Below are 25351 nucleotides of genomic sequence, written 5' to 3'. Positions count from 1 at the left end.
CTTGTGTCTAGTATGTACTAGGAAGGAATTCCTATGGTAGTCAGGTGGGGCTAGAAAAACAGGTGGCAGTAGGAAGGCAATGTAACAGGTTCCCTCCCAATCGAGGGGCAGACGAACATATGCAGTTTGACCACAAACAAAATAAGAATGACGTGAAGCTTTAAAAATAGATTTCCCACTGTCACTATACTGGATAATAGTAGTACAATCACTATGTCCTACGTGTACAGAACCATTATTACGGACACATAATTCGCCTTTAACTGGTAGTACTGAAATGGCAGGTGAGTCTGGAGTAGTATCAGACTGAACATTCAGGACCATGAAATTCGACGAATAGTTACCTAAATTATACACTTCATTTTCTAGATCTAAACCTGTTCGGTGAGGGAGACCTTGCTTGTCTGGGAAACATGTACTGTTAAGAAAAGACATATCTGTTGAGGATGACGTTAACGTGGACCATGCTCCACACGAACCATTATGTGAAAAAGGATAAGGAAACAGTGGCAGAACTCCCTTTGACGTCTGGAAAGGGGGGAGTCGACCACACACCCAACAATTAGTGGCATTGCTGGTCTGGTGTGAATAATGTAACATGCGGATAAATGAGTTATTGCGCATAGCGAGGCGGTATGAATATTCGTGAGGAGGCAGATCACTAAACGTGTGCTCTGCTGTAACATTAGAATGCTTATTTACATGAGGAACTGAAAAACACAGGAAAAATGCGTAACTAGTGCAGGAAATCATTATGCTGATAAATAATATGAAACTTAGAAAAACGATACATCGAATTGAGTTTTTACTAACTCTCTCACTATGGGGGTCTATTTTATACATGTCAGAAACAGTCTAACCGTTTCACCTAGGGGAGGACTTATACAATCAAACTGGCTGACTCAATTTACTAGACCGGAGCTTTTGTTTATACTCCTGCTGCGGAGTTTTCTCTACCAAGGGAGGGGTTGTGTCAATGTCATTTGCGGGACAGTCCTTAGGAACAATGTTTTGACAAGTCTTGATATCCTGGGAAATGTTTTTAGAGACCGGTTTTAATCCGTAGAATTTCTTGACGTGCGAAAGGTGCACCCAGCCGCGGCGTCCTTCCAATTTCACAGCTGTACGGGTGGTGAGGAGGACCTGACGGGGCTCTTTCCAACGTGGCTCCAGCGGACTTGATCTGTCAAAGTTACGGACCATCACCATGGAACCTGGAACGATTTCATGCGGTGCCACCTCGGTATTGTCTGGAAATGCGGCGGCAACCTGTGAACGACATGAGTTGAGGGCAGACATCAAGGAAGCTAGGTAATCTGTCAGCATATTACATGAAACATCAGTAATACTTCGGGGTCTAGGAGTACCCCACATGTTAGGGGGGCGGCCGAAAACGACCTCATACGGGGACAGACCTGATCTGGAATGTGCGACCATGCGCATATAAAACAAAGCAACTGGCAGAGCTACTAGCCAGTCCACACCCTTATCTTTACATATTTTAGCAATTCGGATTTTCAGAGTCTGATTATGTCTCTCGACTAGACCGGCTGCTTCAGGATGGCGTACACAATGAAACTTCCACTGGTACCCTAACAACAGGGAAACGTGCTTCATCAACTCAGATGAGAATGGCTGACCGTTATCAGAATATACGACTCTAGGGAGTCCATATCGAGGGAAGAATTCACGAACCAACTGTTTGGCAGTGGTCGCGGCTGTGTAATCTGGGACTGGATATGCTTCTGTCCATCTGGACAAAGCGCATACAACTACAAGGACATACTTGAAACCTCGACATCGCTCCATCTGAATATAATCCATCTGGAGGACTTCAAAAGGGTGGTCAGGGGGCTGGAAACCACCTTGTTCCACCGGGACACTTTTACCTGGATTAAACTGACAACATATCATACAGGTACGGACTTTCTGCTTGGCTGCAGCTCGTAAATGCTTGTTGAACCAAATGTTCTGGATACTATCTAACATAGCTTTTTCTCCTAAATGTGCTGGACTATGTGCGGTATTAATGATGACTTGAACCATAGAGTCGGGGAGAAACCATGCGGTCCTACCCTTCGTTAACCATCCTTGATCTGTCTGGACCCCTCCTTGTTCGGACCATTTCTTGATTTCTTCGGGAGTAGCATGTAACTGGATATCTATGACATCTTGAGTAGGGTCCTTAACTGTCATACATGTAGTCGGATCTGGAGTGTGTGTCATGTTAACTGGAATGTCTGGAGTCTGTGCTGTAAGCTTGGCTGTGCGATCTGCTAGATCATTACCTTGAGAAATAATGTCAGTAACTTTCGTATGTGCTTTGCATTTCATGATAGCAATGGATGTCGGTAAATGTATGGCATCTAACAGAGCTTGGATAAGGATACCATGTTGAATCTTGGTTCCATGAGAAGTCATGAAACCTCTCTCCTGCCAGAGCACTCCAAAATCGTGTACAACTCCGAATGCGTAGCGTGAATCTGTGTAAACATTAACTTTCAGGTTCTTGGCGTGTATACAGGCTTGTGTCAGAGCAACTAGCTCTGCTGCTTGAGCGGACAGGGTATCAATACGGTGTGTCTTAATAACTTCAGTGTCAGTAGTCACTGCATACGCGGCTACTAGTTCTCCTGTACTAGTCCTCATACATGAACCATCCACATAAAGTGTCAGGTCGGGATCTAGTAACGGAATGTCTGTCAGATCTTGTCTTGGTTTTGTCGTAATGTTAACTACTTCCACGCAATCGTGTGTGGCAGAATTTGAATTAACTGATGGTAATAGTGTAGCAGGATTCAGGACGTTGCAGCGTCTAATTTCTATGTGTGGCTGGAACAGTGTCAATTCATAACCTGTTAAACGTGCAATTGTCAAGTGCTGTGTTTGTGTTCGATTTAAAAGAACTTCCACGGAGTGTGGAACGTGTACTGTCAGGGAGTGTCCTAAAACTATGGAATCACTTTGTCTGATAGCTAGTGCTGTGGCTGCAACTGACTTGAGGCACGCAGGCAACGCCTGGGCGACTGGATCTAGTGTGCTCGAAAAATAAGCACAGAGCTTGTATTGACCTGCTTGATCTTGTGTGAGAACAGATAATGCTGTACCTTCACGTTCAGTAACGAAAAGTGTAAAAGGCTTACTATAGTTCGGTGTCGCTAGAACTGGAGCTTGACATAAAGCTTTCTTTAACTCGTTGAAACTAAGTGTATGTTCAGATGTCCAAGGGAGGACAGTCGATACGGCTGCCTCCTGTGTCGTTAACTGTATCAGTGGCTTGGCTAGAAATGCATACTGGGGAATCCATTGTCTGCAGTAAGAAGTAAGGCCGATAAAGGCACGTACCTCCTTCTGGGTCTTGGGCTGAGGAAGACTCGCTATCAACTGGATACGGTCTGGTGTCAACTGCCTACCCCTCTTGGACAGTAAGTGTCCTAAGTAGACCACTTGCTGGACACAGAATTGAAGCTTCGAAGGGGACACCTTGTGCCCCATCTCGGCCAGGAAATACAGAACCGTTAGTGACGCTCGCTCGCAATCACGTTCAGAACGGGCTGTGATCAGTAGGTCATCGACATACTGGAGCAGGGCAGTGTCAGTTGGCATGTGAATGTTGTCTAGTTGTCTCTTGAGTGCTTGACTGTAAATACTAGGACTTTCTGTGAAACCTTGAGGAGCGCGTGTGAACATATAGCTCCTTCCATTTAAACAGAATCCGAAAAGAAACTGGCTGTCTGGATGGATGGGAACACTAAAAAATGCGTTCTTGAGGTCTATGACAGTGAAGAACGTGGCTTCGGAATCAATGGCTGTCAATAGGGAAGAGATGTCTGGGACAACTGGGTACTGAGGAATAATACATTTGTTAAGTTCTCGTAAGTCAATCACTAATCGATATACTGGGGGTGCATTTGGATCAGTGCGTTTCATGACTGGAATGATCGGAGAGTTACATACATTGGAGTCAGTTTCTACAACTACTCCTTGAGCGATGAGCTCGTCTATAATTTTGGATAAGGCTGCTACAGCCTCGGGTGGCAATCTGTACTGTCTGATTCGTGGTAACACTACACCTGGTTTGAGAGTCACACGATGGGGTGTGATTTGCATGTAACCTACATCAGTTGGACCTTGCGCCCATAAATGCTGCGGAACCTTAGACAGTCTGGAATCAAAATCTCGTAATACATAGTGACGCTTAAAGTCACGAAGGAACAGACGTATTCCCTCTGGGGAACAACATATAACGGCACCTAACTCTTTCAGTGTTTTAATGCCTAATAGGTTTTCTGGACATGACTTAGTAAGTAACAGATCAGTAGTGCGGGACAATGGACCTACTTCTAGAGTGACTGGCTTTGAAATCTCATTTACGATAGGCTTTCCTGAAAATCCAAGGGAAACATTTCTTGAGCCTGAGAGCGGAGCCCCTGGAACTTCGGCATGACTAATTGTGGTCCTACTTGCCCCTGTATCAATCAAAAACTTTCTGTCTTTCCCTAATACTTGACTGTGAACATAGGGACCTTCTTGATCTACAGGTATCTCGATGAGAGGCAAGCCTACCTCCCTCTCTAGGCTGTTTCATGAATATGGCTGGTACTCTGGATACTCAGACTGTGCATACTGGTACATCTGCGATGTAACGTGCTGTGTTGCAGCAATAGGCTGCGGTGCTGTAACTGTCTGTGGTGCATTCTGTGACGGAGGAGTCTGTGAAACTTGTTCTTGTCTAGGCGGACGTGGTCTTTCTTTAGTCTTACCAGTAGCTATGTTATGTTTCAGGACTGCACACTCATTTATGAAATGACCTGGCTGTTTACAATAATTGCAGTTCCCTTTAACGGGAGCTGCAGGATGACTGGCTTGATTCGGACCCCTCTTCTGACTGTCTTGAGGAACAGATTGTGCAACTAGCACTTTCATTTTCGTGTCTTTCATACGTTTTCTCTCGTGTTCTTGCTCTTCCCTGATTCTATTCTGGTGGTACTGGAGCATTTGCAACATCTGGGACGGAGTATTAGCTTGCCAGGTACTTTCGACTTTCAGAACTCGGTTTTTAATTGGTGGACTCGAATTCTCGACTAATTTAGTAACAAAAAGGTGAGGGTATGACTCACTACTTGTCTTGAGGCCACTGTTGATACTGAAACACTTTTCAAACCTAGAATAAAAATCACTAATATCTTCATCTTGTTTCTGTTTACAGGCTGAGATTGCATCCCAGTCTTCTTTTCTTGTTGTTAATAATCTGGGTAAAACTTGAATTAATAATTCTGGTAATTCTTTACATTTCTCTCCAAGACCGGTACCTGGTACTCGTATCTTATCTTCTACTTCTAGGACTGCCCAATCTATCTTTTTCTCTCCCACCTCCCATTCTTTTTCCTTTAGCTTTTCATACACCCCTGCGGGCAACAGAACCTTTAACATTTTAATGATATCTGGGTAAGTGTATTCTCCCATACGGAGCATGTCTTTTAATTCTCTATGGAACCCTGCTGGATCTTTGTCATGACAGGGAATTAATTTCTTCATTTCGAGGAGTTCCATCTTTGTGATCGGAGTGTATACAAACACTCGCTGCATTTCGCCACCCGCTCCTCTGACTGGGTGGACTTCTCGTAACGGATTCTGTCTGTCTATGTAGAATGATTTACTTTCTGGGGGTGAGACATGAACAAAATGCGGGTTTAAGAATGTTCTATATTTGTGACGCTGTTCTAAAATGACACTAATTAAATCGGTACCTAGACCTCTCCATTTGTACTGGAGTAACTCGTTCAGGATATCATGTAACGGGCCTGGATCAGAGTGCTGACCCTCATACAGAGTAATGAGGTGCTGGATCATATACATACCCACCAGTCGCTGCTCGGCTGGGGGCATTTTCAGAAACATTTGTGCCACTATTTCGTCTGGAAAAGTGGTAGAATCAGTAATCCATCTGACTGCTGATCGGGCTATTTCTTGTTCATGCATGGTACTTAACTCACTATAACCGATTCGTGATTTCAGAATGTGATCGGTAGCTTGAAATACTTGTTCTAGGGAACCTTGTTCTGGTGCTGGATGATGGAAAATAGACTTGGGTTCTAGACGTAAATGGCGATCTGGAAATCTAGATTTTCCTACATACGCTATTCTGGCAGTATTCTCGTCGTCTTCCTCTTCAGGATCAGAGGTACTTTCTTTCTCGCTTACTTGTGCTGCTTTACGCTGTTCGTGTATCTTTATTATTTCTCTACGGATTTTCTTGTACATACTTTCCATGGCACCAATGGTATTGTGCTTTCCTTCGGCTATATTATCACTCCACTTTGTTAGAGTTTTCATTTCTTCCGGGTCTTTAGACGGGTAATCTTGTTCTCTTATTAGACAGTTAATTAAGAACTTTAATATCATGCGCTGAATCTCGGCTTTCCTTTGAGACATGGCATCACTAATACTTTGTGGGTCATCCCCTGTACGGATGAAACGATATATCCTGTCTAGATCTTCTTTCATATTCGGCAGGGTGACTAGATACTCGGTCACTCTCCTTACGCGTACGGAATATAAAACCATATTAAACTCGCCTGGAACTGGGTCATAGACACATTCGCCAAGGGTTTGCCTGATTTCTGCAACAGACTTATTACTCTTGGGAGTACGCTGTGATGCTTGAGCATGTAATTCGAGTGCTGATAAACGCTTGTATGGCGGCGGAGTTTGAGGAAGACCTCCTCCTGCGGCCCCTAAACTGGAATCATCAACTGATGCTTTTCGTCCTGGCAGGGTGGGTAATTGTAACGTGGGCTGGACTTGTATGGCGGGCTGACCCAGGGGGGCTGTTAAGGGCACCCCGGTGTCTGGAGGAGCAGGAATTACCTGGTTTACAGGGACTGGCGGAGTGCGAACAGGATTTGCATATTCGGGGACTGTGTCGTCCAGATAGGACGAAATAAAAATATCAGCTGCGGTCGGTTTGTGACGTAGCTTGGTCGGAACTAATGGTGGCGGGAAATTACTGGATGCCTCTGGGGTCGCTTTTGGCAAGCCCTCAGCAAGAAGAGGATACATACCCTTAATGAGGGCATTCCTCTGTCTGTCTAATTGCTCAGTTCTAACTCGTTCACCTATCTCGATTAATTCTCTTTCTTGGGCTCGTTCTTGGGATTCTCTACTTAGTTCTGACTTTCTGATTTCTTTTTCGGTTCTCTTATGAGCTTCTTTGCGCCATAACTCGATGGCATCTTTCTGTGATTGTCTGGCTTTCTTTTTCCATAATGCTTCCTCTACTCGCATGATGCATTCGGCATCCCATGTACCCGATACGGGCCATCTATACTTTTCTTCTAACTGTTTGGTATACTCTACCCATAAATCTAGATACAATATGGCGCTTATGCCATGTTTCTGATACATAAAGTGACCTGGACTGTCCCTAGGCGGGACGGGAACTGCTGCTTCCAGCAGACCCTTTCTAGTTTTTAACTGACGTAATTTGGAAAATATGGGCATGACTGAACTGTAATCTAGACACAATACAATACACAATAAACACGATACTTATTTCCCATTCATACCACGACATTAGAATACATGAAAAACATTTAAAATAACAGTTCGGACAGAATACTACCTGGAAATACTTGAAATTTCTCGAGAACAGAACTGACTAGAACAGAAACTAGATGCACTGCTGAAACAGTACGAAACTTACCGGTCTCATAAAGAGACACGTCAGGACCCGCATCCACCGAAGTGAACACTTCGTTTGTGGGACTGTGTACCACCAACCCACAGACCAGAGTCAATCAAATTGACCCTGTCTAGATACCACCCCAGTAACGGTACTCACCGGGCAGCAAGAACGGAAGGCCTCGGACTGGACTGGACTGCTACGACGACGAACTTCGGACTTCAGTTACGGGTGGACCTCCGGATACCTCGGACCTTGGACTCTTGGCTTGGGCTCTGGTCGGGACTCGCCGCGTTCCTCCACCGTCTCGTCTGGATGCTGGACCGCCTCCTCCGTCTCCTCCGTGGGCCTGAGGGATACTTGAGCAGAAATATCTGCCACTGCGCAGAAGAGTTCCGTCACGACTGCAGAGGGTCAGGGGGTCGGCGTGGCTTCACCGACGCGTGGGGAAAGGGCAAGTCCCTATTCGGGCGCCATTATGTGGTAAATAAATAAATAATACCCTATTTTTGACTAGACATATATCATAACAGATAGCTCAATAAATAAGAGTCAAGATTCGAGGTAGTAGGAGTTTTGCAGGTTTAATACAGCATAAGGACAGGAACAGGACAACCTGCATAGGAATAGGATGACAGGGCCCAGCGGCTGCTGGGGCTGGGTCTGGGATGAGCGCGCGCTGACTTTTAATAACAATACACGAGCATATATACATAACGCAAACACATAGCATTACATTGCAGTAGGCGTAGCAGTGGGTGGAGCAGAAGGCGTGACGCGTAGCAGTCGCGAAAGATAAGAGTAAAAAGAGGTGTAACTGGGCGTATACATAGACATGTGGTGCAGACGTAACAGAATATGTCATGAATGGGGCGGAAACATAGGAGGGGGCTACCTAAGGAGCCGGGACCTCTAACCTGATAGTGCGCGCAAACTGGCAATGACGTGTTACGAGGAGAAGCTGGGGGCTATGAACTCTGTGCTAGAAGCAGAGACTAAAGTCTGGAGGGTCGGAGCGACATGTACCTAAACCCTATCTGGTATCTGATGTTTAGGGAACATGTTGATATAAACTAGAAGTCAGGAGGGAAAAGGCTAACTGACTCTAAGACTGGACCATGCATTTATTCTACATATAGTGCGTGATGAAGAATATTAAATGACCATTAAATACAGTATTTCTCTAACGTGGAGCCGCATAGGCTAGACAATGACGGAAACTATTGATGTAGTTCAGTAGCTTAGGAATGCAGAGAAGGAGGACTAAACTGATAGCTGGAATCATAACATAGTCTTGGCAGACTCAGAGGCAGAGCCAAGCTGCACCGGGCACTGCGAGGCAGGAAGTAAGTGAAAGGTCGAGGATACAGGTGGGGGCTGTATCACTCCTCAGCGAGGCTCAGGAGACAGGAGCTGAATCTGATGTCCGGGCCCTGTTGAGGCCTGGAAACGGGGACTTTATAATGAAATAACGTGCACACTGAGAAGCGTGGCAACATCATTTTACATAGGCCTGACACTCATATTACTCATGAGGACTAGGAAATGGCATATCAGAGGTGGACACAACTATAATTGCGTCTTGAATCGGACATGGGGAATAACATATGCATATTGGTCATGCACACATAACATATGATGGATGACACGTAGGGACACAGAACATAGCAAAATTTACTTTTCCACACTTTACTACTGTTTAGCATAGATAAAGTGCTCAGAGTTCTGAAGTCAGCAACAATAATACAGGTCAGCAAAATGTGAAAAATCTGGAGTGGATTTCCTATAGGAGAAGTGACACGTTTTCATTTTGTGAGTTTGTTTTGCAAAAGAAAATAAATGGGAAAAAAAACCAATAAAAAAATGTTCCTCTGAGGCTGCACTGAACATCAAAGCTTCAGTAACTTCAGAACGTTTTTCTGTAAGCACAGATCTCTGCGTGATAGGAACTCTAAATATATCAACATGCCAGGCTTCAGTCCAGTAGGATAGTGAAACATGCAGAATTATAGCTGCATCAATGCATATATAGGAATGGATCTATGTCTGAACCTATGTTAATATATAGGAGAAGGGGTCAGTATAACATCTGTTGTCTATGCCAATTGCTTAGGATTAGAAAGCAAAAATATATCAAAAGTAAAACAAAATTCGAAAATGAAGGAACAGTTTGTGAATTGTGGCTACATTGCCTCCTGTGGTTGCCACCGTTTGAGGCAGTGGGGAGGTGCAGCCGTGGATCAGTCGAAAAGCCAGGTCTTGAGGTCCTTCCTAAAAATGTGCAGGGTAGGGTAGCATCTGATGTTCACTGGGAGCTTGTTCCAGGTCTTGGCTGCGATGTGGGAGCCGGCTTTCCCTCCTACTCGGTTTCTGTGGATGCGGGGAATCTCTGCCAGGGCGAGGTCGGCGGAGCTAAAGTTCCTCCTGGGTACGTGGAAGGAGACTCTTGTTGAGGTATTCGGGTCCGATGTTGTGGAGGGATTTGTAGGCATGGGTGAGGAGTTTGAAAGTAACCTTCTTCTCGACGGGGAGCCAGTGGAGGTCTCGTAGGTGTTGGGTCATGTGTTCGTGACGCAAAGTCATGAGGACGAGTCTGTCTGCAGAGTTCTGGATGGTTTTCAGTTTGTGTAGGAGAGTTCTGTTGATTCCAGCGTAGAGGGCGTTGCCGTAGTCCAGTCTTCTGGTTAGGAGCGCATGGGTGATGGTCTTTCTGCATTCGGGGGGGGGGATCCATTTGAAGGTCTGGCGGAGGATGCGCAGGCAGTTGATACTGGTGGAAGTGACGGCATTGATCTGGTGGGTCAACAAGAGGGAGGAGTTGAGGATTATGCCAAGGTTTCGTGCGTGGTCTGTAGTGGTGGGTGGACTCCCCAAGTGCGGGGGGCCACCAGGTGTTGTCCCAGGCGGAGGTGGAGGGCCTGAGGATGAGGACCTCAGTTTTCTCGGAGTTGAGCTTAGGCAGCTGTCCTTCATTCAGGCTGCTATGTCCATCATTCCTTCCTAGAATGCTTGTTTTTGTGCTACATTGTATTTTCAAATATGGTTAGCACATGTTTTTGGCCTTTTCTGGGATTTAGTATGCACAGCCTAGGCAAGGCCAAACATTGCGTTTTGTTATTCTCTGTGGTTGAACACTGGCACCTAGACATAATAGAGACACCCAGCTACTGTTTTTAAAAATGTATTTTGTTATATAACTCAGGATATATCATTCTAATCAGACACAGTGTGGAGAATGGCAGACAACGCAAAGGTCCAGAGACAGAGCTGCATCAGCTGGGATGTAGAATAACTATCTATGAATGCCAAGGTATGGGGCCAAACTCAGATCAAACCTTTAATCAATTAGCTTTCATAATGAGGGTCGGTGTAAGCAAATCTGTCAGATAATATGACAGAACTCTTTTTCTAACTACTGCAACTAGTATCCCTAAAGAGATTGCCTTTTCCCCTCAGCCTTTACAGGCCACAACTTTTCTGGCTTTTTCAAAGGCTATTAAGCCAGGTTCTCCTTCAGACCTTCTACCTCCGCATAAGCTAAGCACAATGAGTACTACACTCTCCCCGATCTTAATTGTGTTGCTGAACACTTCCCTACATTGCAGTAAAGTCCCTGGAGTAAGGAAACAAGCATTGGTAGTACCACAGAACACTTAATAAGTTACTGATTGGGCCAACTATCACTCTATTTCTCTACTATCTTTATACCAAGATCCTGGAGAAGCATGTTAATGCTTTCCACATTTCTGGAAGTCCATATTGTACTGCATCCTTCCCAGTCTGGATTTCGACCAGAGCACAAGGAGTCACTGAATATCTTAGGCAGGAGTCGGACAGAGGAAGAACTGTAGCTCTAATTCACCTGGATTTAAGACAGCAGGCCAAACAGTCATGCGCAGTTGAGGTGCGCATCATACCACTGCTCCTACCTCTGATGCGGCAAGCCCAGCCCTGCCTGGCCCTAACCCGGCTCCAAGTGCCACTACAAATAAAATGAACATTGTTATAATCAGTTTATTTTTCCTTTTCACTGCTCCGAGAGCAGCGGGACGACCCTCCTCCATCTTTGCCGATAATACTGGTAATCAACCCCAGCTGTGGTAACCTCATTGTTGGGGATTTGCCTTTCTCCTAGGCAAGCGATTAAGAATTTGGGGTTTTGGTTGGATGATACAGACCACAGATCAGCAAATCATCAAGATGGTAGCATACTGTTTTGGCATGCTCAGATGTTTCAGAAAAGTTCTATGGTTCCCAACTTTGGAGACTCAAAAACCTATTGTGAAGGCTCTAATAACCTCTAGACTGGATTATGGCAATCTGTTATATCTGGGCACTCCTAACTCCCGGTGAAAGCAGCAGCAGACTGATCAGAATGTGGTGGCCCATCTTCTATGCCATATTCCTTGCTGTGCTTCAGTCTCTCTACATCTTCGCCTACGGCACCAGCTTCCGATAGCTAAACACAAAGCTGAAGGCATTATGCGATGTATATAAACCATGCTTCTGGCTGGTTCTTTATACATTTGATCTTTGATCCATCCCTATATCCTAAACGGGAGCTCTGGTCCAGTAACTCCAATCTGGCCATTATTCCAAAAGGGAGGCCGGGAATACAGGTAGGGCAGGCCTTTACCTTTTTGGGACCAAAGTTCTGGAACTCGCCGCCACTGAATCTTTGCCCATGGAACTCTCATGCGTTGTTCAGGAAGATGCTGAAGATCTGGCTCTTCTAGAGTTTAAAATCTGCTCTACTCGTTTTTTTTCTCTCTGCTGGCACTGGGAATCCCCACCGGAGTAGCCATGTGCTTTGTAAACCCAAATTGACTTGTTGCCGTCTTCCTGTTTTCCCCGATTGTTGCCTTGTCCCCTTTCTTTCCTTCTAATTCCTTCTTTTTCTTTCCTTCTGTCTTTTCTCCTTTCTTTCTCTTTAGTTTTCTACCCTGCTTTCCCTTTTGCCAATTTCCCTTCACTACTTACCTTTCGTTTCTTCATGTTTTCTTCCTACCTTCCATTTCTTTCCTATTTGCTCCTTCCAGTTCTCTTTATCCTTTCTCTAATTCTCTCCTCTTCTTTTCTTCCATTTTCTTTCTTTCTCCTTTGCGCCTTCTTGCCCACTTACATTTTTTCGTGCTTGGCTTTTTATCTTTCTTCCTTTAAGGCAAGAGGCCTGCAGCGAATGCCAAACAGATTTAATGTATTAGGTCGTGCTAGCCAAGACCTTTCGATTTAACTAAAATGTTGTGTATAACAGTTGGATGTAGGGGACTCAGCCAGACTTCATCCATTAGTCAGTGGCTGGTGTTATTCACTTATTCACATTTTAACTTCTACCCACTGTATCCTGCATTGAGGAGCAATGCATAAGCCCACTTCAGAGACTGGCTGACTTCACTGTGTGTTGTGGTATGCTGCCCTTTCACAAGGAACACACACATTGATAAGTAGTTCTATTAAGTGCCAGGGGGAGTACTATGGTAATGCTTTATGGAGACCCAAAAAACAAATGATTTTTTTTTTATTGAGGAGACAAGAAAGTTTTGGGAAAACCATGGCAAAACAGAACTTGGCATAAGTCAGGCGGCCAAAACCAGATCTATTGGCTTAGCCAATGCTGTTTTTGTCTGGCAGGGCAATCTCCGCATGAGAAACGGTTTCCTTTATGGAGAAGAATGAAGTTGAACTGCACAATGTTGGTAGAACTAGGACTGTGAATGTTCTGCTCGGTGGGTGGTAAACTGGAGGCCGAGGGCTAAAAGGCACACGCCAGGTTGTGTATCCTGTTACTTTGTGAATCAGAAAAAGGATGAAATATTACTCATAACTCATGGATGCCTGGTCTTACCCATTTTTTGTGAATTGGGCCCGCAGGCAGCAGTTAACGCACAACGTACCCAAAAAGGGTGCACTGTAGGTGATGCAATATCAGGGTCCCTAGATGAAGGACCACCCAGAAGGCAAGCATCACCAGGTTTCACATCCTGTGCATAGAGCATGAACACTGACACCACACACAAGCACAGGTAGAATCAACAGTTGTGCAACAGACATGAATGCACACGTCATGAGGGGGCGCACACGTCATGAGGGGGCAGAGTGGGCACAACTACTATTCTTTGACGAGCCCACTTCCCTCCACGTGTTGACCTGTAGTGGGCGTGGCTGTCGTGTTATTGACAGGTGTGTGCGTTTCCGTGGTATCCGGGTTCTGCAGTCGTCTGTTCTTACCAGATGATCCAGTATTGTAGATGACAGTCTTTGGAATCCAGGTACTAGGAGGCGTTTGACTTGCAGCTTCGTTGGCTAAAAGAATGTACAAGTTTTGCACTAGTTAATTAGTGAAACCGTGATGTAACAGTGCGAAAATGTTAAAATCTATATTCGATGTGTCAATTTAAATTCAATCATATCATGGAAATATTGTGCACTTCCAGACACAACACGGACTCAAATCATTATTCCCCTGTTTGGAATTCCGGGATTTACCAGAATCCTCTGTCACCACTGTTGTATGGATTCTTCATTCAAAGGGTGTGATGCAGGGAGACGGACAGGCACATACGGGGCAGATTTACGAGTTCTGGCGCATCTCTGCAAATCGGCTGGGATGCACCAGAAAAGATGCGACCCGCAATTCCCTCCTTGCGCCACCACGAATGGTCGCATTTACAATGCGGCGCACTGTGGCACAAGGATAGGGCGATGCGTTTCACATCCTGTGGCGCAAGGGCGGCGCATTCCTGGAGTCCTGTCGCAAGCGCGACGCGGCTCCAGCAGTGCTCAGGGGCGCCCTATGCCTAACATGCTGCATCACTCCTTACACCTGCTTCAAATAGGATTTTGTCGTAGCATGGACGTAAAAGTGACTCAGTGAAATCTTGTAGATTTCAGTGGGTGACTTTTACGAGGCGTTCCTGCCCCAACCTAACGCAGGTTTCATGTGGCGCAGTGTTTTACCACATGAAGCATCTCCCGAGATGCGTCGCCTTGCAATGAATATGCTACTTACCAGTATGCATCTGTTCTTGGCATGTAGGGCTGCTGACATTCATATCTATAGCATAGATCGCCGCCTAGTGTTGGGTCCGGATGATTGCACATTGTTGTCCTGGAAGAGTCTTCGAAGTATCACGAGATAGGTGGCTCCTCCCCTGGACTACAGTGCGCATGGGCATCGACTCCATAGGGCGCAACGTAGCGCATGGTTTACACCGCTGCTGCATCACAGAAGTGACGCAACGGCGGCGTAAATGTGGCACATGGGGCAAGTAAATCTGCCCCTTGATCTTTTTGGCTCTCTGTGTTGGGTGAGATTTAGAGTAATGGTGCTACTATATTTTGACATGACTCAGCATTTTTCATGATGCTGCATTATCCTGGAAGCCTGCACACTTCCCAGTATATTTACTATTTCCCTCAGTGTTGGTATTCCGGATGCCCAAATGATCACTTAAGTATAGGGGTTACATACCTGCCAACTTACCAATAAATATCACTGTGTGAGGAATGGGTGGAGCCTCGTGCCGAGAGCTACCTATGAGGCACTGAGCCCCAACACGCCTCCCACCAGACGCGGTCGGTAGTGGGAGTATCTGCCGAGGGGTGACTTGGGGAGGGGGGAGGGGCAGGGTGGGGGGTAGTAAACTATGGATTACAGAGGTTTACAGGTAAGTAAACATATAAATAAATAAAATTTCGTTGCATGCACTGCATCCCCAAATGCGATGCAGTGCGCACAACGAAATTAGTTTTATTTATTTATATGTTTACTTACCTGTAAACCTCTGTAATCAATAGTTTACTACCCCCCCCCCTGACCCTCCCCCTTCCCACGTCACCGCCCAGCAGGTACTCTCACTACCGACCGTGGCTGCCTCCCACCCCGTCTTAATGGACATCTGCTGCTTACTGCCGAAGAAAACAATATGGAAATTCATAGTTTACAGTGGTTTTCAGCTCGTTCCCCCTGCCACTGTGTGATTTCGGCTTCTTGCTGGATGACATTGTGAAGGGAACCGAAAGAGTGACACACGGTAGCACCGTGTGAACTGGCAGCTCTGGCGCTATTCACCTCACCAGCCTGGGCACTCTAGCTATAGTGTACGCCAATTGGACCACAACGGCGTTATAACAGGACCAGTATTGCCTTCTTTCTTTCTGTACTGAATATGCTAAAAAACTTTTTCTAATAAAATCATTTGAAATTAAAAAATTAAAAAAACTCTGGTAGAAAGCGCACCTTTGAGGTGAGCAGATTTGGAGTGTCGGTGGGTGCGTAGAGTATTGCATATTAAGGAGCCGCTCTCCACATAAGTCTTGGAACTACCCAGGGGTCCCTGCTCTTTTTTGCATATTTTGCAATGCTTGTGTCTCCAAAATTCTAGCATTCATCAAATCCAACTGCTTCTAATAACTTAATTATTAAAACACTAACTATATCAAAATTGTACCGTTTGCAGAGGATGATGCTTCGGTGCGGTGTGTACTGCCAAGCCATTCCTTGGGGACCGTAGCTCCGGTGCTAACCATGCCTGTGGTTACCGTGCCTGTGGTTACCTGTGTAATGGTATCATCTGTTAAAAAAACAAAAAAAATGATAAGTTTCTCAAGAAGTCCATTAACCTTTTTTCTTACCGTCCCAGCAATTCTTCTGCCAGTGGAAAACATTCATTGAATACATGAAGTCATAGGGAACTGTAAGCCGAGGTTAACAAAGTAAAAGTATTGGAAGACAATGAGAAGTTTCCTAACAGCAGAATCCAGCTCACCACCCCTCCAATTCACTGACTGTACATCACTCAATGATTTAGAATAGCCACCAGCAAGGAGAAGATAACTGGCCTCTTGGCCTTGACACTTGAGAAAAGAAGGGCTTTTGTTGGGGTCTCCACCTTTTACGCAAAAAAATACACTGGGGTGGAAGTGTGTGCGTTTATTGAATTTTCTGAAAATTGCAATGAATACAACTTCACCAGGATGACAAGACCGAAATACAAGATCGCAATTCTCGGCCACTATCTGCAAGACATACAGTTTACAAAAAACAGTAGGTAGAGATTTGGGTCAGCCCCTTTCAGCCATTGGTTTGAGTCATCCCTCTATAGCCAATGCGTTGAGACCATGTCAATTACATCTTGTAGTGGTCTAAAGGCTGCAGTGTATGTATTTCTTACCTCTTGCCATGGAGTATTTCATATATCATTATATTGATTAGGGCTGGATTGCTCTTTCTAACTTTGGTCCTTCTGCTTCTTCTATATCTTACTCTTGATGACTATCTCTATTTCTCCACCTCTCTTTCCCAATTATTTACTCCTCAAGACCTTTCTTCTTTTCAATTCAACCCCACCACCTCAATTATCTATCTCCACGTATAGCTCTCTTCTCTACTCTATTGACCTGGCCTTTTTTAACCTGGTCTCATTTTGCTCACTCTCTACTTTGCATCCTTGTTTTTCCTCATCTCTCCGTCTGCCTCTACCTATCACTGCCTTTATCACACTCTAATTCACCATTTTCTAAATTACCTTTCTCTTTACTTAACTCCATGGATAGCTTTATTTCTCGAACTTTCTCTACATTTCTTCTCCTGATCTCCTTCTACCTCACTCCAAAACCTTCCCAAGATATGTACCTCCCTTTCTCTACCTGCATCTTCCTCCCTATCTTTATCTTTCCTTCTGGCTATCCCACGTTTCTCTATTCCCAATTTCTTTTTCTACCTCAAATAACTTTCTAAATCATATCTAACTCTATTGCCTCCCCCCTCTTCCTATACTGTGCTCTTTTCGTCTCAGCCTTCTCCAGTATCATTCCCTGTCCCACTGCTCTTACTCAACAGGGTCACCGGCGACAGTAGCCAGAAAAGTGTGCACTAATAACTGGAGAAAAGGGGCAAAGCAGTGATTTTAGCCAGCAGAATGGGGACATTTCTCAGAGCAGAGCTACAATGAGAGTAGCAAGCAGCTTAGCCACTGGATTCCACATAAAATGAGGTTGCACGTAAAATAAATATATCGATATCCAAGTTCCAAAAGAAATAGTTTATCAATACCTGTTCAAGTTTTTTTTAGTGTCACTTGGCAGGCAGACACCAGGTAGCTTGAGCTTTCGGGTCTTTTTCTGTGTACATTTTACTAATTTTTAACATATAATTCAATATTGTTTGATATCACGAAGGACTGAATGAGACGCAAAAGTGCAATAAATTCAAAGACTAGCCAAACGGGACCCCAAAATATAGCTTGCCTGGTGCTCATACATTCTTAAGATAAATTCTTGAGATTAAGTTGGCACTGTCCACAAGCTAATGTGCAAATAGAATGTTTAATTGGGTCATTAAAGGAAATATCAAATGGAATATTTCACGATTTATCTTGGAGAATTTCTCTTCGAGAAAAAGTGTGGTTCTATAGAATTACACCCCACAGTACCACAGAGAAAGTCTATTCAGTTTGTTAAAAGGACGAGAACCTGCCTCTACGTTGCACCCATGGTGGGTTAGGAAGTATGTGAACAATAAAGAAACCCACAGGTATATTGTGGCAGAACAAGTAGCTTTAAAGCAACATTGGTCCAAGGAGCATTAGGATTAGGTCTGTTCTTGATTGCATGATGAGGCTTGGTTTGATTTCGCTGATCTGGATTGGTTAAAACATGCAATTCGAGTGTTGGCCGGCCAATAAGTGTGGTGAAATTGAACGCCTCCAACGTGATTACCAAAGATGGAGTTGACTGGAATATGAGGCGAGTGCCCAAGTGTAGTAACAAAAAAGGGAAAAGACCATCAGAGGTAAGGACGGCGAGGGGGCTGTTGAGTTTAGGAGATGGAAGCATGGTCAGGAGGTCCTTACGGATGTTACAGATAGGTCTGGCATGGAGGGTGGCAGAGGTTTGCATGTTCTGGAGGAAGATGGTGTGCAATGTGATAGAATGTCATTCGGTGCCAAGTGTGAAGGTGAAAGGATGCATATGTGACAACAAGAGAGGACGACTTCTCGGGGAGGGGGGAGAACATGGTAGATTTCAGAAACATTCAATGCAGCTCCAGGACCCGATATCATTGTTTAATGATATTTCTTAGCCACCTTGGTGCAATCTCCAATTGTTTGACTTTTATTTCTTAGGTTTGTTTTTTCATTTTAAAGAAAGACAATTTGTTGCCTTATTTTATTATCGTGTTATTCAATAGCTTTCTTCCTTAGATCTGTACCCTTGTCCCCCGTTTAGCTTTAGTTAGAAACTATTTACATCATGGCTATTATATGTAGGCTTAGAATGTTTATACAGAAACTAGGACCATTATATTGGGATCTATGCGCTGTGCCTGTATAGAAGAAAAAAGTCTTACTCTATGTTCTATTATCGCATTTTTGAAAAACCTGTGATTCTTGCTATATCACTTCATCTTCTTGCACGGTTCCCTTATTTGGCAACGCGTATTCTAGATAACTAAAAGCACTTTGATATAACCAGAATACTCCCCAGTTTTCACCAAATTATGAGCGGTTGGTGCTCAACCAATGAGGGGGCTTGACCCAGACATCTCTTTTCCTTGCAGAAGAACTCTATGATCCCCACAAATGTCTCTCCTGCAATATTCAAGTACCTAAAAATTTCACGGGGTGTCAGCCATCTTGTGAGTATCAAGTAGCACCATTCCAAACTCTAAGATAAAGCGCATCTTGCTAGTTGCAAGTGATTTATTATTTTGTAAACTCCACCCCAATAAAAAAAAAAACAAAAAAAAACGGATTGAAACATGGTCTCATTTCTACAGCGAGTCAGCTACGCTGACACATATAAACACTTTTGGTAGGTAATTCTATACATTTAAAACGACTTTTCCTGCACATGTACCTCGCGTAGTAAATTTCTGACGTGTGACGCGTAGATGCACCTCTTCACTTTGCTGCGTTGTCTTCGCAGGAATTCGGTTCTCCGCTTCGCAATAGTAGGTCCCAGAATGAGATGTTTGAAAGTTCTCGATAAGGAGCGAAGCAACTCCTGACTGATAGACTCTGCGGCTTCCAGGTGCCGGGTCCCTCTTGTACCATCTATAAGTAATCGGAGGTGAGCCTTCCGCAGAGCAGGTGAGGTCCCCTGTGGCTCCTTCAGAAACTTCAAGAAAGGGTCCTTCAGGCTGGATCAAAGGCTTAGTCACTGCAACTAGAATGCAAAGAACATTGGAGTTAAAGTAGAAACTAGATTTCATTTTATGGTACAAGTAACAGCCTCTCAACCTCTCAAACCCCCCCTCACACTCCCCCACTCCATCCCTCAACTCCACTCTGGCCTTCTGGGACTGCATCTCCTGAGTGTTGATCTTGGAGTTGGGCCTAGCTGCACAGAAATGGGAACCACTGAGCAGGGCTCTGAGGGCAGCATGGCACTAAGGCAGAGCTCCTATGCTTGGTTGCTACAGTGCTGAGATAGCTCACTTTGTTTCTGTCTTAAGGGTTGGGCTTAACTGCCTGCAGCACCCCATCACACTTAATCCCATTGATTGAATGTGACCAACTTTACTGCACCATTTTATCCTGCTTTTCTGAGCCCATGAGTTGAGCAACCACAACTTCAATCATTCACTGCAAATTGGCGGAGCGTCACTGAATATTTAATGCATGCGACAAAACTTAAGGTAAGAACCTTTATGATTGCTTCGATTCAGCAACTCAAATCCCAAGTAATGTGCCAATTATGGTTACCGTCAGTACCTTTACCCTAAGGCACCTGCCATGTATAATTAGAGGACTTGCGGGTGTAATGGTCAGGTAGATGTGGTCTCTCAGAGGATGGGCAGCAGTGTTCAGTCATTTGCTATGATGCAATCAATGTAATATTCATGTGCAGGCATCCTTCGTTGCCAGTGTCAGAACTAATACAACAACCAATAATTGCACTGTTTCAAGTGCGACACATCAGACTTCCACATGCCACCCAAAGCCAGAAGAATGGCCTCTGCGGAAGACATTATTAATTTGTAGGGCTTCCCGTTTTATGGTATTCATTTTTTTGACAATTCGGGCCCGATGTAGGTAATCCCAGATTACCGATTCTTAAATACCGAATCATACCGATTCGGTATTTAAGAACAGGCAAATGGGATGTAGGTAATTTTACCCAAAAAATTACCGAATCGGTAAGTTTCGGTAATTACCGAATCGGTAAATACCGATTTAGTAATTGCCATTCATTCCTATGGGCCTTGAGGCCCATAGGAATGAATGCCAATTACCAAATCGGTATTTACCGATTCGGTAAAAGGGGGAAACATTGAAGGGTGGCAGGGTGTCACTTTGACACCCTGTTGCACCCCTCAATTGTGTATGGGTGCACATGTTGCAGAAATACATGCCCTAAGGGCATGTATGTCTGCAACATGGTACTGTTGGAAAAGCAAAAAAAATGCTTTTTCCAAGGTTTTCATTATTTACCACCAACTTGTAGTTGGTGGTAAATAACGAATCCTAAAAGGGGAAAAGCACTCATTTGAGTGCTCTGTACATAGCAAAATCGGTAATTTACCGAATCGGTATTTTAAGGAATCGGTAATTTACCGATTCCTTAAAATACCGATTCGGTAAATTACCGAATCAGTAAAATGCCCACCTACATCTCATTTTCCAAATACCAGTCGGTAACGACCGAAATTACCGATTTTCGGCCATTACCAACCGGTATTTGCCTACCTACATCTGGCCCTTCATGCTGTATTTATTATGGGTTTTATGAAGAAAAAAAAAAAAAGGCTGAAACTGGTATATTCCAGCATTTATTTAACCAATAAATATGCAGTCACGTTTGAATGCCTGCCAGGTTTCAGTGATATGAACACCAGCAGAAGATAAATCAATGTACTTTTACGAAAATATGAACATTTCAGTATCAGCCTTGTGCAGATCTACTGCTGTTTAAGAAGCTTTACTAAAATTCCTTTTTTTAAACCCCTTTACCTATCAATCCACAGTTATTGCCTGGCATTCATGGCAAAGTGTTATGAATCACTCAAAAAGTACCCAATTTCCGTTTTTATCCACATTTAAAAATAAATACAGCCAAGAAAATAAATGGTTCTCTCTGTATTGATCTGGAAAAAAAAAAATCTGTGAAAACATGGAGCCTTATTAATTTGTAAAACATTCTGAATTAGCAAACACTGTGCTAATCTCATCCTAAAATTAGACAGACAGTGTCACCTTTTGGTGAACTGTCAAAAGTACCGGTGCTGAGCACTGGCAAACAGACTTAAATTAAGCACTGTATTCCGAGGTTCCGTGGTTTTCGGGACCGGACTCCATTTTGTTTTACGTTGTTCGAGACACCATTTTGTGTTGCCCTCACGTAGGCCGTGATAGTAAACGAACGAACGAAGTTGCATGGGCCTCGTTGTTCATGTACATATTAACGTGGGCCTTTTCAAATTGTGAGTGAATTGCAAGATGCTGACCCCTTTCACCTGAAACTGACTCTTCCTCGAAGCTAGTTTCGTTAGCTGATAGTAATCTGGGAATCCAATCATTGTTCAGGATATCGTTAGTTGTTAGTTTCTTGCACATATCTTATCCTACACTACATCTGAATTGCTCTTTTCTTTATGTCTTTTCAATACATGGGTAGTGCTTTCAATTATGGGTTTGTCCGGCTTTTGGTAATCGAATTTGGGACAGTCCTAATAATTAACTTGTGGGTTGGTACAATGTAAAGTGAGCTTTTTGGAATGTGATAATGTATAGAAATGTGTTTCTATTAGTCAGAATTTGCCGCAATGGGTGTGCATTTGTAATGGGTTGAAACTGAGCATAAAAGAAGATGTCTTGCTCTACTAAAATTGAGCAGGTTCCTGAGTTGTACACCGTGTTGTATTGCTTGGTTCACTGTTACTAGCTGCAGCTAATAAATTTGATCTCTGACGCCACCTAGAAGTATTCCGTGTCTCTGTATTGCCAAGACAGGTGGACTCGAAGACATCGGGTGTGTCCCTGGCACCGCCGGGTCTGAAAAAGACCCGGTTCTTCAAAACCAGAGACACTGTTCTCCGCAGTGGTTTTTGAAAGGACACTCAGGGCCTGATTACGTGTTGAGGCGCTATTTATCGCCCCCTATAAAGAACGATAAAGTGGGGTACATTATTTATCAGTGCTACAAATAACACTTATTATGAATTTATGAGGAAATAGCCTGGGGATTTTGGTGTTTAATGTACCACAATCTGCCCAATACAGTAAATACCATATGTTGTCCCCCATTAAATTTCGGCAGGTTTGAGCTGCCAAAGTTTAACTAATGTTGGGTTATTTAACGCATCGGAGAAATAGCGGATGCCTTAAATAAAATTTGTAATTCCGTCCCGTGCGTAAACAGGGGTTTACGCATGGGACAGAATTAACCGCCCAACTTGTAATCAGGCCATTAGAATATAGAAAAATCCCAAACCTGTTTCTCTTTCTAAAGGTGCAATGTTCCGAACCTTGCAGTGCCTTTAAGCAAGACATTTACATTATAGATATGTAATGTTCAATACTGCTCGGTAGGGCCTTCCCAAATAAAATTGGTTTCAAAATGCAAGATTGTGGATACAGAGTAAACCCAAAACTGAATACCAGCTCCAAATGATAACAGGACACACATAATTTAAGCCACACAACTTTCATTATTTTATTTATTTTTATTTTATTTTGAAAGTTTTATATAGCGCGGACATGATCCTCGCGGATATCAGAGCGCTTTACAAGAGAAGTACATGGGGGAGCATAGTCGGACAGGTAGATCAATAGTTCACATAGTATAAATGGTACAAATAAGTGGCTATAAGGCCAGCCTGTGTATGAAATAGCGCAGGTGAAAAGGCTACAAAGACCAACATGTGAATAAACAGGCAATTAATAATAGTAATGAAAGGTTGAGTGAGAGAGGTCGGGCGGGGAGGTGTGCGCTGCAATAGTGGGCAGACATTCTTTCATGTATGAGGTAGCATTCTGGGCATTACACATGTTCAGAATATAGTTAAATGAAAAAATGATACAATTATAGGCAGACATTCTATCACAAGAAGGTGTAGATACGTATCTGAGCCAAGTGTTCAGTAGTTGTGATTATTCTAGAGTGTAAAATTCTTAGCGAGTGTTCAGCTAAGGCAGAGAATGAATAATCCAGGAAGTCCGTCCCTGAAAGAGACTAGTCAAATATGTCCGCCAAGTAGGTGGGATAGAGACATCAGTCCTTTGTTTGTTGCAGTTTCCCTTTTCCTTCATGTCTGCAGGGGAGGTGTAAATATTAGTCCTCTGTCTGTTGTTATTGCTTTCAGCATAGGGGGAGGAGTTTCATTTTCCATCCGAGTCCGCATTGCTACAGCTATCTGGGAGGAATGCTGTGTGGGGGAGTTAAAGTTAAAGTTAGGAGCCTCGTGGACAGAGGTACGGGGGAGGGTGGGGGGATTTATTGTTACAGGTTTATGGCTCCAGCCATTTTGAACAAAGGACGTAGATTAAAAAGTGAGCAGGCGGGAAGGAGACAAACAAATACCTCAAGTCTCTGTGTGTCCCCTGAGTCCGTCCGTAGAATCTTTCAGTAGTCCTGCATTAATCCACAATGTGCCTCAGGTCCTACACCGCGTAGGTAAACACCCGGTCTCCAACGGATCCGATGGGGGCAGACACTAGCCTTCTGTCACCGAGCCGGTCCCGTTGTTGTTGGTCTCAGGGCTCAGTCGCTCCCCTGGTCAGCGGTGGTGTCATACACACCAGGCTCATCCATCTCCTGAGCCCGTGACCTGTCTCCGGTGCTGCGGTGCGATGCGGGGGGGGGGGGGGGGACTGCTCCTTGTTAGCAGCCGGCGTCCTCCACCTCGGAGCGGATGGTGGGGGGGTACTCTCAGTCCTCTGGCGTCGCTCGCTGTAGCTCGCAGAGACTGCAAATCCCTGCGGTGGAGCGGGCGGGCGGTTCCAGCACAGCAGGCTCTAGGGGGGCGCCCTCCTCTGTTGCCGGGGGTGCCCTCCGATGCTGCCGTGTAGTCCTTATGGCTTCCTTTGCAGCCGCTCTCCAGTGCCTTCCTCCGCCGTGTAGCGGGGGACCTCTTCCAGCCCTCCGATGTCGTCAGGCTGTCGGGAACAGGCTCTTGGCGTTTCAGCCGCAGTTTCAGCTGCAGTTTAGGGACGAGACAGCAATCGAGCTCCAGTGCCCTCCTCTGCTGTGTAGCGGGGGACCTCTTCCAGCCCTCCGGAGTCGTCGAGCTGTCGGGACTAGGCACCTGGAGTTTCAGCTGCCCGTGTGGTGTGAAGTTGTGATGCCTTGGATCCGGTGCCGGGCTGGTGGCAAGGGTGGTCCGCGATGCCGGCAGGGTGTTCCGTGTCGGCTCAGCAGGCTCTCGCGTCAGTGATGAGGGTGTCTAAGTCGATGGTCTGATCGCGAGGCATTTCAGGGTACAGAAATCAATCCAGTTGTTGCTCTTTCATACCGATCTTCTTTTCTTCTTTCGTTCCGTCGTACTGGTAGTTCAGGGTACAGAAATCAATCCAGTTGTTGCTCTTTCATTCCGATCTTCTTTTCTTCTTTCGTTCCGTCGTACTGGTACAACCGTCACATGTAGACTTGTTTTACTCTGCACCCATCAAGAGAACATGTGCACACGTCTTGTGACACAAACGATTTTACTCTTGAAATTTGAAG

At 44.6% G+C, this 25351-nt stretch overlaps 1 protein-coding gene across 3 annotated transcripts in view; it reads right to left on the bottom strand.

The window, feature by feature from the left end:
• The window catches only part of LOC144752026 (uncharacterized), a 149723-nt gene that overhangs the window by 58264 nt on the left and 66108 nt on the right, over positions 1–25351 (bottom strand). For all 3 annotated transcript variants that reach the window (XM_078639984.1, XM_078639982.1, XM_078639983.1), the window contains exons 3-5: positions 19544–19852; positions 16135–16257; positions 13832–13987 (exon numbers count right to left, since the gene is read on the bottom strand). In XM_078639984.1, coding sequence (XP_078496110.1) covers positions 13832–13987; positions 16135–16257; positions 19544–19852 — 588 coding nt within the window. The remainder of the gene's footprint in view (positions 1–13831; positions 13988–16134; positions 16258–19543; positions 19853–25351) is intronic.

This window comes from Lissotriton helveticus, chromosome 4_2 (assembly GCF_964261635.1).
Source record: "Lissotriton helveticus chromosome 4_2, aLisHel1.1, whole genome shotgun sequence".
NCBI lineage: Eukaryota > Metazoa > Chordata > Amphibia > Caudata > Salamandridae > Lissotriton > Lissotriton helveticus.
The sequence above is the reverse complement of the archived record's forward strand: the minus strand, read 5'-3'. Positions and strand labels throughout refer to the sequence as shown.